Here is a 14,971-nt window from a genome sequence, read left to right as displayed (position 1 = left end):
AAATAGTGGACACATTACGAATCAGTCTGAAATTAATTACGTGCTATTTTTATAATATTTTTTTCATTTATTTGTGTCTACATAAATTATGCAAATAAAATGTATAAACAGATGTTAGTCTTTTTAGTTACTGATCAGAAGTATTTCGTTCGATCCGGTTTAGCTTCTTAGCCTTTTCCCTATTTTGGTGTACATATTTAAAAAAAAAAATCGGACAGCAACCAAGCAAATCAATCTGAAATTGATGCAATGCCGCCTCCATTTACCACCTTGTTGCCTGTGAAGTCACTTACCTAAATGCTTTTTTTCATCCTCCTTAAATGTAACAGTGTGGCAATGCGAAGAAAAGGATAGAAGGATGCCATGCCAGAGCTGATGGGTTGCAGAACATAGGCGCTGGTACACTGGAGGGATTTTGCTCCTGCTGGAAAGTGCCTGTGTGTTAAAGCACTTCCACTATATTATGTGAAATTGTATGCTAGGAAGTGTTTTTATTATTTGCCCTTTACATAACTGAAAATGTAGAAGTCACTCATGTTTTCATAATTTATCCTGTTTATAGTTGCCCTCGTGGAAAGCCGCTCTGACCCAGGTGGACTCAAATTGGTCAGCTCCTACCAAACAAATCGGATCGGCGATCCCACCGACCTTGTGGTGCTAGCTCAACAGGTGCAAAAGGTGAGACATTTGAATTACATGTCCTTACTTCCTACTGTGGGTACCCTGCTGATCTGGTTTATCTATGTCATCATCTGCCCTCCCTCTTTTCATATTGCTTATCATGGACTTTTTCCTCAGTAATAAAGGTTATAAAATATTTTCCCTGCTAAATCTTACTTCACTATTGTCAACAAAATGAACGTTTTTCCAATGCTTGGGAAGTACTAGATAAAGGTTAAATTTCCAGAGGAGAAATTGGGCCGTGATATGCCCAAAAGGATAATTGTAACATTGTAAGTTTACAAAATGTATCATACTGTGTAAGAAGTATTGTAGGAATGGTCGGACATCATCATCGGGTTCTGCATGATTTCGGATTAAAATGTAGATGGGTGAACGAGAAGGCTTCTTGTTGTAAGGCACCGAGCATTACCAGGAGTGTTCTTTTCAGATGAGTTACAGTGCACATTCAGGAAACGTAATTTGGCCAAAGCAAAGAGTGCATGTGGTGAGTGGAATCACACTCCGTTCCACTTCCACTGTGTACCTGATCGAAGCAGCGCTGCTCATTAATCACACATGCAATGCCTTCTGCAACTATCCAGAAGGGTGAGAAATGGAAAGGATCTAACCCTGAGTCCTTATTCCTAATCTGGCGTGAGCCCGAATGGGAATTTCAACTCTTGTGCTAATTATGCGCCTGAGGGTTTTTGCCAACATGATTTTCTCTCTTTGGAATGGGGGAAAATTTGGATAATTAGCACATCCTGTAATTATCTTGCGCTCAACAAGGAAGTGGGAGTTCACTCATCTGGAATGAGCCCCTTAAATAATAATGCTGAGCAAAGAAAAGGGAACCCCACAAATACTCTAGGTCCAAGTGCTAAAGACTACCTCATCCAAAACCGGGAATTGTATCTTTTCATATCTTCAGGACTCAACCAGCTAGTAAGCTCCACTTCCCACCTCATGGGACATTCGTTCATTAAGCAACACAGGATCATGACATGTTTCTGTGCAAGGTTGTTGGGTTTTTCCTGAAGGCTTTGTAATGAAGTTAGCAGCCTAGTAGTTGGGGGGGCGGAGCGAGTGGGGTTGAGGGGAAGAGGAGGAGTTGACACAGGATGAGGGCAGTTAGAGTAGGGACAGGGCTGAGGTTGGAGGCAGAGAATAAAGCTACCGATATAATCATAAGAGGTGTCCGTGATTACTTGCAGCGTGATGCTACAACTGGCGACGAGGGTGGGATGACCAAACCTCACCGCTCAGAACCCCACGAGACACCGAAGCGCCGAAGCGCGACTCACGCCAGAAGCGTGTGCTTTGGGTGAGGCTGGCGAGCACCGAAGTCGGGAGCCCACCCCGACCCTGCCTCGTACCCGAGAGCGAAGGAGAAGTGCCCCAGCGTGGAGGACGCCGTCCCTGAAGGCCTGCTGGCGCGTGCCGCAGAGTGCCTTGAAGTCCGGGCTTGAGTGCCCGTCGATGTTGGAAGGTCTCACGCCTGATGCGTGAGTCTTGGCACGCTGTCGCGAGAAGAAACGCGGGAATCTGCAGAATAAGGCGGGAGCCCACCCCAACCTCACCTGATAGTAGCCGCCGTTGGGGAGATGCAGGTCCTGATGTGTGCTGCCTCTGAAGCTGCCCGCAGGTGAGTCCAGAGTGAAAGAGGACCGAGTGAGCCATGAGAGCAAGCCTTGTGTGCATGCAGTGACAGCGGCCATCTTGGAGTCAGGCACTTTTCAAGACAGACCCCTTGATTGTTGTAGAGCGGCCATTTTGAAGTCAGGCATACAGTAACTGAAACAAGCACTGACAAGAGCAAAGAAACAAGCATTGGCAAGAGCAAATAAACAAGCATTGGCGGAAAGGAAAAAATAAACAAGCATTGACAAGAGCAAGTAAACAAGCATTGGCGAGAAGAGATAAGCAAGCATTGACAAGAGCAAATAAACAAGCATTGGCGAAAAGAAAAAATAAACAAGCACTGACAAGAGCAAGTAAACAAACATTGGCGAATGTAAATAAACAAGCATTAACAAAAGCAAAGAATAAAACACTGGCGAGAAGAAGTAAACAAGCATTGTCGAGTGTGAATAAACAAGCAGCAGTGAGAAGACATAAAGAAACAGGCACCAACAAAAGGGTGAACAGGACACAACGACACCATGGTGACCCCCAACGCCTCGCCACAGCGGAAGCCCCTCGTCGCGGGAGGATCACACCTGCGAGCTCCGGAACCTCTGACCGTGACCACGGGAGGGAGTATGGGCCCCAAGTGGCAAGAATGGTTGGAAGACTTCGAAGACTATATCGAGGGATCCAAAGTGACGGAAGACAAAGAAAAGTTAATTGCCCTCCGCAACTTAGCAGGACGGGAAATAAGCAAAATTATCAAGGAGTTTTTCGCCTGCAGATACTGGAACATATGACAAGGTGCGTGAGGCACTGAACAAAAAGTTTCTCCATAAAAGAAACGTGGACTATGAGCGCTACGCTTTTCACCAAGCGCGTCAAGGAAAAGAGGAAGCAATGAGCGCATTCATCACCCGGTTACGACGGCTGTCGAGACACTGTGAGTTTGAAACCTTCTCGCCTGACACTGCCATCAAATCGCAAATCATAGACGGCTGTCACTCAGAAACACTCAGGAGACGGCTACTGAGGAAACCCCACGAATTGGAAGAGATCGAAGAAATGACTCGTATATACGACCAAGCGGAAGAACACGCCGCCACCATCGAAACAGGACACAACGGCCGTCAGGAGCAAGCACACCGTGTTCAAGAACAACCTCGTAGCAGAAGGAAGTATTTGCGGGAGAATCAATGGAGACAGAGACCGTCGTCTCACCAACGACGCCCGGAGTACAGGAGAAGAGAAACAGGGCGAAGGGACCGAAAGCCAGAAAGGACTAACCGATGTTATCGGTGTGGTTATGACTATCCTCATATAGACACCTGTCCGGCCACGGGTCAGCGATGCAGGAAATGTGGGCGATCCAACCACTTCGAAGCCATGTGCGGGGACTATCACAAAGAAAGGCGAAGTGAAACGACGAGATCGTCCCGCTCTGACACAAGGAAACATCACATACAAGCTGTTCAAGGAGAGCCCAGGCGGTCCCCAGGCTCATCACATTCCAGCCGGGAATCACACAGGTCACGATGGGAACGCAGATCCCCATCTCGGGACTCGAGATCATCGTCCTCCAAAGACTCGACCTATACTGTGGAATACTTGAACATGATTGCGGACCCTGATCAACTGAAAAAGTATCCATGCCTAGACATTAGAGTAGGGAATCACGACACCAAATTTGTAATGGACAGCGGAGCCTCGCTGAATTATATTCCAGTCACGGAACACGAGAAAATGGTCCCGAAACCCCCACTAACTTTTGCACCGGTCCGCGTCTTCACGTGGATGTCCAAGAAACCACTCCCCTGCCTGGGTAAATTCCACTCAACACTCACCCATGACAACATCACCATACAGGCGGTCATACATGTCATCAAAGGGCCTGAAGCCGACTGCCTGCTTAGCCTCCCCACGGCTGAGCGTCTTCGTCTGGTGGAAATCTTATTCAAAGTCAGCGATAATCAGAACTGTGTCAGCAAGTTTCCCAAATTATTTCAAGGCTTAGGCAAGCTGAAAGGTTGTCAAATTCGGCTGCACATTAACGTACGGATCAAACCCGTTGCGCAGCACCCACGACGTGTTCCATTCCATCTTCAAAGTGCCGTCGAGGACGAACCTCAGGAACTCCTATCCGCAGACATCATTGAGCGCACGGATGGCCCGACCCCTTGGGTGTCACCGGTGGTCATCGTACCTAAAAGAGGGATTCCCAACAAGGTGAGACTGTGCGTTGACATGCGCCTACCCAACACCGCAATTGAAAGGGAGCGACACCCTGGACCGCATCTGAGCGATATGATTGCTGCACTGAATGGTGCAAGGGTCTTCTCGAAGCTAGACCTGAACAAAGGTTATCACCAGCTAGAATTAGACGCCAGATCTCGCTACATCACCACGTTTGCAACTCACCTAGGACTTTTTAGGTACAAGCGGCTGAGCTTTGGTGTCTCGTCGGCCGCGGAAATCTTTCAGGAGGCAATCCGCCAAATCATTCAACACATCCCCAACACCTTGAACTATAGCGACGACATCCTGGTCTATGGGTCTGATGTTCGTGAGCACGACATCGCTCTTGATCGCGTTTGCCATGCCCTGTTGGATGCGAATTTGACGCTGAACAAGGAGAAATGTGAGTTTCACCAGGCCACTTTGAAATTCTTTGGCCACATTTTCTTGGACGAGGGCATGAAACCGGACCCGGACAAGATCGCGACCCTGAATAACACCAAGAGCCCGCAGGATGTAAATGACTTGAGCTCCTTCTTAGGGATGGCCAGCTACTGTGCCCGCTACATCCGTGACTATGCGACCATCAGTCACCCCCTTCGGATTCTCACCAAGCTTGGTCAACCGTTTGACTGGACCCCTGAGTGTGAACGGGCGTTCAAAGACATCAAGCGCGCCGTAGAGTCGGCCGACAGTCTCTCATACTTCAACCCTCAATGGAAGACTGAGATCACCGTCGACGCTAGCCCCGTTGGATTTGGGGCCATCTTGGCTCAATATGAGAATGACTCTGATCAGAGGCGGATCGTTGCCTATGCCAGCCGCAGCCTGTCTGACCCTGAGAAGAAGTACTCGCAGCCTGAGAAGGAAAGTCTTGCTGTAGTCTGGGCATGCGAACACTTCCATGTCTTCATATATGGCAAGCACTTTACCCTGATCACCAGGCGTTGGTCACTATCTATGGCAACCCGACATCCAAGATGCCTCCGAGAATCGAGAGATGGGGTCTCAGACTTCAGGAGTACACGTTTACTATTGTTCATAAACCGGGGAAGGCGGAGAACCCGGCTGACTACATGTCCCGCCACCCTCAGCCGTCTTCAGACTCCAAACCATCGATCGCTGAGGAGTATATCCACTTCGTGGCTGACCAAGCATTGCCACCTGCCATTCCCATGGACATCATTCGGGAGGTCACCGCTCAAGACACTATCTTGCAAATGGTACTCCACCGGATCCACACTAATAGATGGAGATATAACCCGCAAGAAGAAGACACAGACCCTACAATCCGGAAAGAGATACAAGCATTCCGGCACGTCTGCGATGAACTGTCGGTCACCACTGATGGAGTCATCCTAAGAGGTCAACGACTTGTCATCCCCAGTCAACTACGGCAGGGAGTTATCAATCTGGCCCATGAAGGCCACAGAGGAGTAGTATCTACGAAGCGAGCTCTACGGGAACGCGTCTGGTTCCCCTTTCTGGACCAAATGGTGGAGTCTACACTGAAGGAGTGCCACCTCTGTCAGTTGACCAGCAAAAGCAACCCACCGGCACCACTACAAATGACCACCCTACCCAGTGGAGTGTAGCAAGAAATTGCCATGGACTTTTATGGACCGCTGCAGTCTGGAAAATATGTGGTTGCCATAATTGACGAATATTCACGATTTCCCATCGCACAAATAATATCGTCTACAAGCGCCTCCTGCACTATCAAGGTGCTGGATGAGGTATTTGCAACATGGGGTGTCCCCAAAGAAGTCAAAACGGACAATGGGCCTCCATTCAATGGACACGAATTCAGTGCCTTTGCGAAACACATGGACTTCAAGCACAGAAAAGTTACACCACTCTGGCTACAAGCAAATGGCACCATCGAAAGATTTATGGCTACGATCAAAAAGACATTTCAGCACGCCACTGCTGAGAAGAAAGAACTGCAGGCAGCTCTGAATGAAGTTCTCAAAGCCTACAGGACAACGCCCCACTCAACCACCGGACAATGCCCTGCAACCCTCATGCTAGAGCGGCCAATGAGAAATCGCATCCCGACATGGGAAGGTGCCTTGCAAGCGGTATCGCCAAACCACATTCACCAGGAAATGGCTGTGACTGACAGGCATAACAAGGACAGAATGAAATCGTATGCTGATGCCAAAAGGAGAGCGAGGTCTCCATTCTTGCATGAAGGGGATCATGTCTTCATCAAACAGGAGCAGCAGAGAAAGACTGATTCCCGATTCCGGGACGAGCCACTGTTAGTGACCCAACAGAAGGGCACCATGTTGACAGCGGAATCTGAACAACGCAGAATCACCAGGAACATCTCCCACTTCAAGAGGAGTCCGCGAGACATACAGGGACCTGGGATGAGCCCTACTGGCACTCCCGCACTTGAAGAGCCTGACCCTGGTGCCACAGAAGGAAGAGGTCAGCAGAGTGAGCCCAGGCCGAATGTGTCCACCGGGAACATGTCATTGCGGCCACGTCGTGATATCCAGCCACCAAAGAGACTCATTGAAGAGATGGACTGAAGCACTGTTGTTTGTTTTATTAAGAAGAGGGGAGATGTAATGAAGTTAGCAGCCTAGTAGTTGGGGGGCGGAGCGAGTGGGGTTGAGGGGAAGAGGAGGAGTTGACACAGGATGAGGGCAGTTAGAGTAGGGACAGGGCTGAGGTTGGAGGCAGAGAATAAAGCTACCGATATAATCATAAGAGGTGTCCGTGATTACTTGCAGCGCGATGCTACAGGCTTGATGCATACTTGATTGATAGTCTCCATAAACTCTCACGCCTTTCATACTCTAGGTGCCTCCTCCCCATCCGCTATTTTCGCCATTTAAATATCAAAATGTAAACCATGTATAGAAAAGGATGTAGGCTACAGTTATACTCTGATTGTTCCTTTACTTTTTTTCCCTGAGCATACACTCCTTACTTGCTAACAAAATTTGAGATAAAATGCCAAACCCCCCTTCTATACACAACAAACCACTGAGAAATCAACTAAATACTTTTAATGTTAGTTCGTTCTTTCTTTATAGCGAGTATAACTACCAAATGTAGTAATAGGTTCCAACTCATCCAAAACAGAGCCCTTGGTATATGTCACTGAAACCATGCCAAACGTCTTACACTGCAAATTTGTATAAATTCTGCTTCCTCCCATCTTTCACCTCTTCTACATAGAAAATCATTCTGAAAGAATCAGAAAAAATAGCCAACTTCTTTTGAACATTGCAGATTCTTTAATTTTTTATTGCATTTCTCTATTTTCTAAACCGGTCTATATTTACATTTCACACAAGTTCCTGGCAGGACTGCCTGTGGTTCAATTTAATTAATACTTATTGAGAAAGAAGGTGGTCACTGGGCGGAGCATAGACAGTGTGTAAGCCCACCTGTACAATTGAGTCTGTCAAAAAGGAATGAGATGAACCAATCCAGGACAGCATAGAAGAGTAGAATGGTGTTCGAAATGGAATTCCTGGTTAGCTGAGGTATGCACCTAAGCCAGGCAGGAACTACCAGTCTAGTAAGGGTAAGCTAAGTACACACTAAAAGATAACCTGTGCTCACCCTCTTGTAGCTTGGCACAAAGCAGTCAGGCTTATTTAAGGAGGCAATGTGTAACGTATTTGTGCAACACATACACACAGTAACACAATCAATGCACCACAACACAGGTTTAGAAAAATAGTTGTTTGTATTAATAGCAAAACGATAAAAATATCACATATATTTCACAAGATATGCACAAAAAAAGAATACCAAGAATCACTGTGTTCAATAGTTCCTGAGTGCCGAAGGGACAATGTTCAGAGCGTTTTGTTTACAGTAGGCAAAAATGAAAGATTAGCAAAATCTGGAGTCCCCAAAGAACACTCACATTGGATCGTGCAGGCACGGTATTGCTGACCGGTTTACACTACCTGGTGCAAACCACAGAGGAGTTGGAACAACAAGGTCTCACTACTGAGTCAGACTCTGCTGCCTGTCAGTGGGAGCATGGAAGCTGCTGGGACCTCCGAGGGCTGGTGTGAACCCGTACCTGCTCCGGGTGCTGAGAACAAGGGAAGTGGGTTTTCACCCTAGAGCAGTCCAATGCAACTGGGGAGGGGATGACTTAGTTGCTGCACTTCTGTGTTGCCCAGGCAATGCGTTTGAAGGGAATATAGCTGATCTGCTCGGCACCCAGCCCGAGGAGCAACACTCTGGTCTGGAGTCTCTGCTTATAGGGCGCAGTTGTCGGGGGCACGGAGCGTCAGCCTCCCAAGGTGGAGTGCTTGTCTTTAGAGAAGTGGAGCGCAGAGTCTTAAGAGGTTTCAGCTGTCAAACTGAGAGTCTCATGGCAGTCCTGGTATGGCAAAAACTTTTGATGACCCTGAGAATTTTAGGAACAGGGGGCAAGTCAACAAGCCCTTGGAGAACACTCATACCACAACAAATAGGTAGTAGGCAGCAGGCCAGCACACAAAAGTAGGTTGCACAGTGGCAGTCCCTCCTGGCAGCATAGCAGTCGTTCTGGCAATATTTAGATGTAGAGCCAGCAGTGTCTGGTTACAAATCCCACACTGTGTCTGATTTTAGGAGGTCAGAGCCCCAGTACTTATACCCAAAAGTGCCTTTGATGTAGAGTGTGACTTCAAAGGAGTTCTCTGAAGTGCACAAGGATCCTTTTCAACCCAGTCCTGTCTGCCAGGCTACTGGGGGGGTAATCAACTCTTTGTGTGTGGATAGGACTCTACCTATTGAAGTGCAAGTGCCAGCCCATTTCTCCCTGCCCAAGAAGACCCATCGGAATGCAGATGAATGCACATGAGAGTCCTGTGTTGTGGCGGTCTAGATCGAATGCTCAAATGTAGCTGTCACCCAGCCCAGATGTGTATTGTAGAAAGGCTGTCAAACACATAGAGCACTATGTGTGCAGAAAGGTCCACTTTCTAAAAGTGGCATTTCTAAAATAGTGAAGTTAAATTCAATCTCACCTGTAAGTAAAATTTATCAATGCCATTCCAAACATATAAAACATCCAAAAGCTACTCCCCTCTGATCAGATATTACCACTCAAAAAGGTATAAAGGAATTCACAATGCTAACCTAAAACACAGATAGGTTTCACTATAGTGAACAATGAAATAGGCTGTCTGTCACTACCAGGACATGCAAACCACAACAATACATGTCCTACCTTTTACTTATATAACACCCTGCCCTTACGGCTACCTAGGGTTTACCTTAGGGGTGACTTATTTGTAATAAAAAGGAGTTTAAGGTTTGGCAAGTAGTTAGTAGTATAGTATAGGTGGCAGTAAACTGCACACACTGGTACTACAGTGGCAGATCTGAGGCGGGTTTTAAAAGCTACTTCTCTGGGTGGTACAATCACTGCAGCTGCCCACTAGTAGCATTTACTTTACAGGCCCTGGGTATATGGTATACCACTTTACCAGGGACTTCTGAGTATATGAAGTATGTCAATCAGGTATACACCAATTGCAAACATGTTTAGGGAAGAAGCACATGCACTTTAGCACTGATTAGCAGTGGTAAAGTACTCAGAGTTCTAAAGCCAATAAAAACATGGTGAGAAAAAGAGGAGGAGGAAATCAAAACGTTTGGTTTAACCCTGCAAGAAAGGCCATTTCCAACAAACAGCGAAGAGGAAGTGATGGTGTATCATGTCAACCCCCCTCGCAGGTTGGGAAATTCTGAAACAAGTAAGCCTTTGCATTATATGTGAATCAGAGGGCGCTAGCGACAACCCAAGTTGTTGTTTCAGTGCTAAAAAGGAAGGAGTATTCCAGATTGATGAGAGTGCAGTAGCCTGAGGTGCCTCCTCCCCAGTTGATTGTGCAACTGGATTATAACTACGTAGTAAGTTGTGAAGTAATTTACTTCAAAGCAAGGTTTCTTTGGGAGTCGGAGGACCTCACAGGTACCTCTTTGGAATTATGATTAAACAGTACTGATAACATGAGTAAATTGTAACCACCGGATTCTACCAACCTAATGCTTTCTATTATCTATTGATGTATGCCTTTCCTCAGAGCATTGACATGATAAGTAATTTCTCTTTGTACAAGTTGCAACGAAAATTAGTTGCATCGTTTGTAGTTAACATTCTCCTGCAGTTTAGTGCTCGACCCAAATATACTCAGCATGGATGTCACAACACTGAGTCAAATGCACTTTTAGCAACCTAGAGCAGTGATCCACAAACAACAAGATTGCACTGACTCATCAAGAAGATAATAGATTCAATTACGTAGAGTTAACTGGTGAAGCAGGTTCTCATTTGTTATTACGCTGCTGCTGTTGATTTTTAACTGCCCACCGTTTCTCTGATAGCTTGCTGTTAGGGCTATGAGTATTTGATTAAGGCAACAGGTAGGGAGATGCACTTTGGCAAGATAGTTAGCTCTTGTGAATTGCAGTGACTTTCAAGAACTTGTAGTTGCACGATGTGCAAGGGTAGGCATGTCTGAAGGCTACAGGTATCAGGGAGCGCCCGTCAGAACCAGGAGTAAAGGATAGGGTGAGAGACTGTAATACTGGCCTCCAAGAAAGTGTATACAGCATTGCTGTTTCTGAAGTACTGTGCATGTGCTGAGCATATAATTTATAGTTTGAGTTTTGCATAGAATATTTGAGACACCATCCGGGGGATTGGCCCTCTCATCTTCTTCAACGTGTTTTTAACTTCCACAATCTTGCGAGCATACAATTGACAAAAATGCACTTCCCTTCAAAAATGTGTTATCGGTTTCCTCTTTTGCTAAACATGATCACTAAATCATCAGCCATCATTTCCCAGCACCTCTTAGAAGTCATTCTTTTAAATGGCCTCCACCATCTACCTCCAGGCCTCCTTCAGTGATAATTTTCGAATAATTTTGATTATTTGCACAAAAGTCAATAAAAGCCCAAGACTTCCTCCTTCATCACATCATGGACAATCCCGAGTGCCCTTCTAGTTAGTCTGCACTTAAGTCTGTATTCGGTATCGAAATCAGAGATTGTAAATTTCTCCTAGCAAGCAGTCAGTCGCTTTGACCACTTTTTCCATTCTGTCTCATAAAATTGTTCAAGGAGTCCTTGCAAACTGGATCTGTCCTTTCAGTATTTAAACTACTTGGTTCCAATTGCGAATTTCCCAGTCTCTGGTAATAGCGATACATTATGGTCCAAGGGTTTTCTTTAATAGCTGCTTGAACTTTGCCTTGTAATTCTATCAGTAGCTGGCAAAGCTGTAACTGACCCAATTGGTAGGTGATCAGTCCTTTCCCAATCCAACACTTCGAATGTTTCTTTATTTCCACTAATTGCCTAGCAGTCAACATACATGTAATCAATCGGATGTCTAAGCGAACCTCTAATGAACGTTCTTGGCTGGCTGCTCCCCCGGGAACCTCCCACTAAGCATCTTCAGGCATGCGGTGTAGTGCATGGAAAAGCATGGTGCCTGGGATCCACTTGAGACCGAATTAGGGGACAAAGGATGTGCCAGAGATCGGTATGCGTAGTTGGGATAATTATATACCGCACAAAGTAGTTAAAAAAAATATTTATCATTCGAGGTATAAAATATTTTTTGATTTAGTGGCCCAGCTTGGTTTAAAACCCAGATCTCTGCAATTAAAACAGACTAGATGCTACGCCGTGTCTTCTTCCAAATTGTATCATTTTCTGTGGATACGTTTTTTTTTTTTTCCAACATCGTCTATAAATTGCAAATGAAAAAGATTTTTTTTAAAAATGCCAATCAGAAATGCATTCATTGTTAGGGCATTCACTTGCCCCGGTTTGCAATTAAGCGAATTGTTTGGCGTATTTATTCATTCTGAAATGTACTGCTTAAGAACTAAAATAACTTTCAGAATAAAGAATATACTCTTAAACCTGTCTACTCCAAATTATTTGATGAAAACCTGGTCCTGGTGCCTTCCAACCTCTCTTGAGATCTTCTTCCTTCCCTTTCCCCTTGACTCGGTAAACATGCATGCTTTCGCTGTTTTCACTTTAAAAAGAGCAGTGATCCTTTCTGTTCTTTGTTAAATCTATTTTCTGCATATTATTGCCGGATTTTGCTGTGGAAAAATAATTGTTGCTCAAATTATCTATCTAGGGAAGTTTATTGCATGCTGCCAATAGCCTGTGTTCCATTTTATAAAAAGCGTTACATTTTATTATTTGTTAAACGGGGTTGTTCCCTTTTTGCAGATGAGGCACCTTTTAAGCTGTGGTGGGGTTCTCCCTGTAAAAGATAATTTTTTCGGTAGAAGTATCCTGGCAGCTGAGGAACATGGCCACTCTTTGTTTAATTTGTGTAGGTGGCTCCAGGTACCCACTATCAGCACATTTTCCTTAGGACCCAGAGCTTTATAGCTGTCCCACTGACAGCAATCCTGATTATATGGCAACCACGTGCACAATTTATGTTCTTTATCAGACAGTGTCTTTAGTGCAGGAAGTGGTTCGGGGCATTTGTAAGCTACTTGGCTGGCCCAGGGCTGATGTACGCACGTTGCACAATTCCATGCCCGACGCACAAGTGAGTCGATACTCCCTAGATCCTTAGTGTCATTGGACTGAGGGTACTGACATTATGAAATCCCGTCCTACATGCCTGGTCTTGAAGCACCGTCATGTAAATAGATTGGATTATCAATCACCAGGTGGACAGTGACTTAGCTAGGGCTTTTGACTTCCAGGGCGATTCCTTTACTTTGCTCCCCAGTGCCGGTAAGAGTGAGGGGGGTTGTTGAAACCCCACGACGAGGGGGGGGGGGGGGGAGAGGGGTGCGGGCTAAAGACCATGACAAGCAGGGTCAGGGATGAATGTGATGAGGGAGAATAAACAAACAACTGCACTGCAGGTGGACTAAATATGCTACATGCAAGTGGATGCCAAGGCATTGTTTACCGGAGCACCTGTGGTCCAGGCCGGATTCTCAACAATGGGAAGTGTAACGACCAGCCAGCCTGATCCATTCACATGTGAGGACCCATTGTTAAGATGCAAAACAAGCCCAGCACCACTTCTTAAAAATAAGACTCGACCCAGCTGCTGGAGCACTGTATGAACAGTGATAGAACTAGGACTGGGCGGTGAACTCCGCTCCGCTCCCGGAGTTTGCGGAGTTTCCCGCGTTATGCGGAGCTCGCAGAGTTTTTTTCTCGCTCCCGTTCACAAACGTCAAGTTGGCGAGCGTGAGCGAGGTAAATCCAAATCCCGGCGAGATTTTTCCTCGTTCACTATCACCAACATCAAATTGGTGAGCGGGAGTGTGGAAAATAAACCCCCCAGCAATATTTCTCAACGCGGGGGGGCCAGATTTCTCATTGCTAATGATCGTGTATGCTTGCGACCGCTCGCATTGAGAAACTGCCCGTTCGCGTTGAGAAAGCTGCCGCTCGAGTAAAAATCTACTCAAGCGGCAGAAAAGATAAGCCTGCGCTGTACAGCTGTTCGCATTGATTGCACAGTGCGGACAAGAATCTGGCACTGTGCAATCACCGCGAACAGCATTTTACTATCGTACTCTGCTGCTCGCGGAGCTCCACGTAGTACGGCAGAGGTTTTTTTTACACTTCGCGCAGTGCAACTCCGCGTACTCCACCCAGGGTTAGATAGAGCAGACCAAGGTTAGGTGGGCCCTTTCGCATGCAGCAGGATAGGTGGCGGGGAAACACTGTGATGAATCAGCGACCCCCATCTGAACCCTCTACCCCCGGCCTTATCAGCCTGCTGTCACTGTTTGCTTCAGCTCCAGTGGCGACACATGGCAGACGGTCATACTACACTAAGCAAGACTCCATGTCTGGTAACTTGATTTTACATTTCCTTTGGAGCAGCACCGCAAGAGGCCAGCATAGAATTTACAAAATAACTCTGCATGTTCATGATGTGCCGTGTCCATATTACAGAGTGCAAGTGTGGGCAATTCTCGCAAATTTGTGTCCTCATTGATGTCTTCTGGGGCTTACAAGCATGTCTTGCAGTACTAAAAAGGCAAGGCAGTTATTTAGAAGATCATGCTATTGATTCTAAACACAACTACTGTTAGATATCAAATAAATAGTTGATATAAGAAGACCGAGTATGAGGTCTAAACATTATTCCAGATGATTCTCTTTCCCGTGAATCCAAATGTGAACACTTTCTGCTACATCTTTGGCACGTTGACAAAAGTAGGCTATTTCTGCAGTGGGGCTACATTTGTTAATGCACTAACTTCCTGGAAAATGTTAGGGAGAGCAGAGTGGCACTTATAGTGCAGGTGACATACCTGATGTCAAGTGGTAAGAGTTTTATTCAGTAGTAATCCACCAAAAAGACACGTTTTTGAGTGGGACAACCTCTGCCAGTAGTGAGTGGTTCTCTCAGACAGCAGTATCTTGTTCTATTAATAATTTGTCTTGACAATTCAGAATGTTC

The 14,971-nt window shown here is 46.0% G+C and overlaps 1 protein-coding gene across 1 annotated transcript in view; it reads left to right on the top strand.

Moving 5' to 3' along the window:
* Positions 1 to 14,971, top strand: part of C1_2H1orf50 (chromosome 1_2 C1orf50 homolog) — a 94,495-nt gene that overhangs the window by 37,467 nt on the left and 42,057 nt on the right. The window contains exon 2 of the mRNA XM_085608662.1: positions 563 to 678. Coding sequence (XP_085464788.1) covers positions 563 to 678 — 116 coding nt within the window. The remainder of the gene's footprint in view (positions 1 to 562; positions 679 to 14,971) is intronic.

This window comes from Triturus cristatus, chromosome 1_2 (genome assembly GCF_964204655.1).
Source record: "Triturus cristatus chromosome 1_2, aTriCri1.1, whole genome shotgun sequence".
Lineage (NCBI taxonomy): Eukaryota > Metazoa > Chordata > Amphibia > Caudata > Salamandridae > Triturus > Triturus cristatus.
Note: the sequence above shows the minus strand (reverse complement) of the source record. Positions and strands in the feature narration are given on the sequence as shown.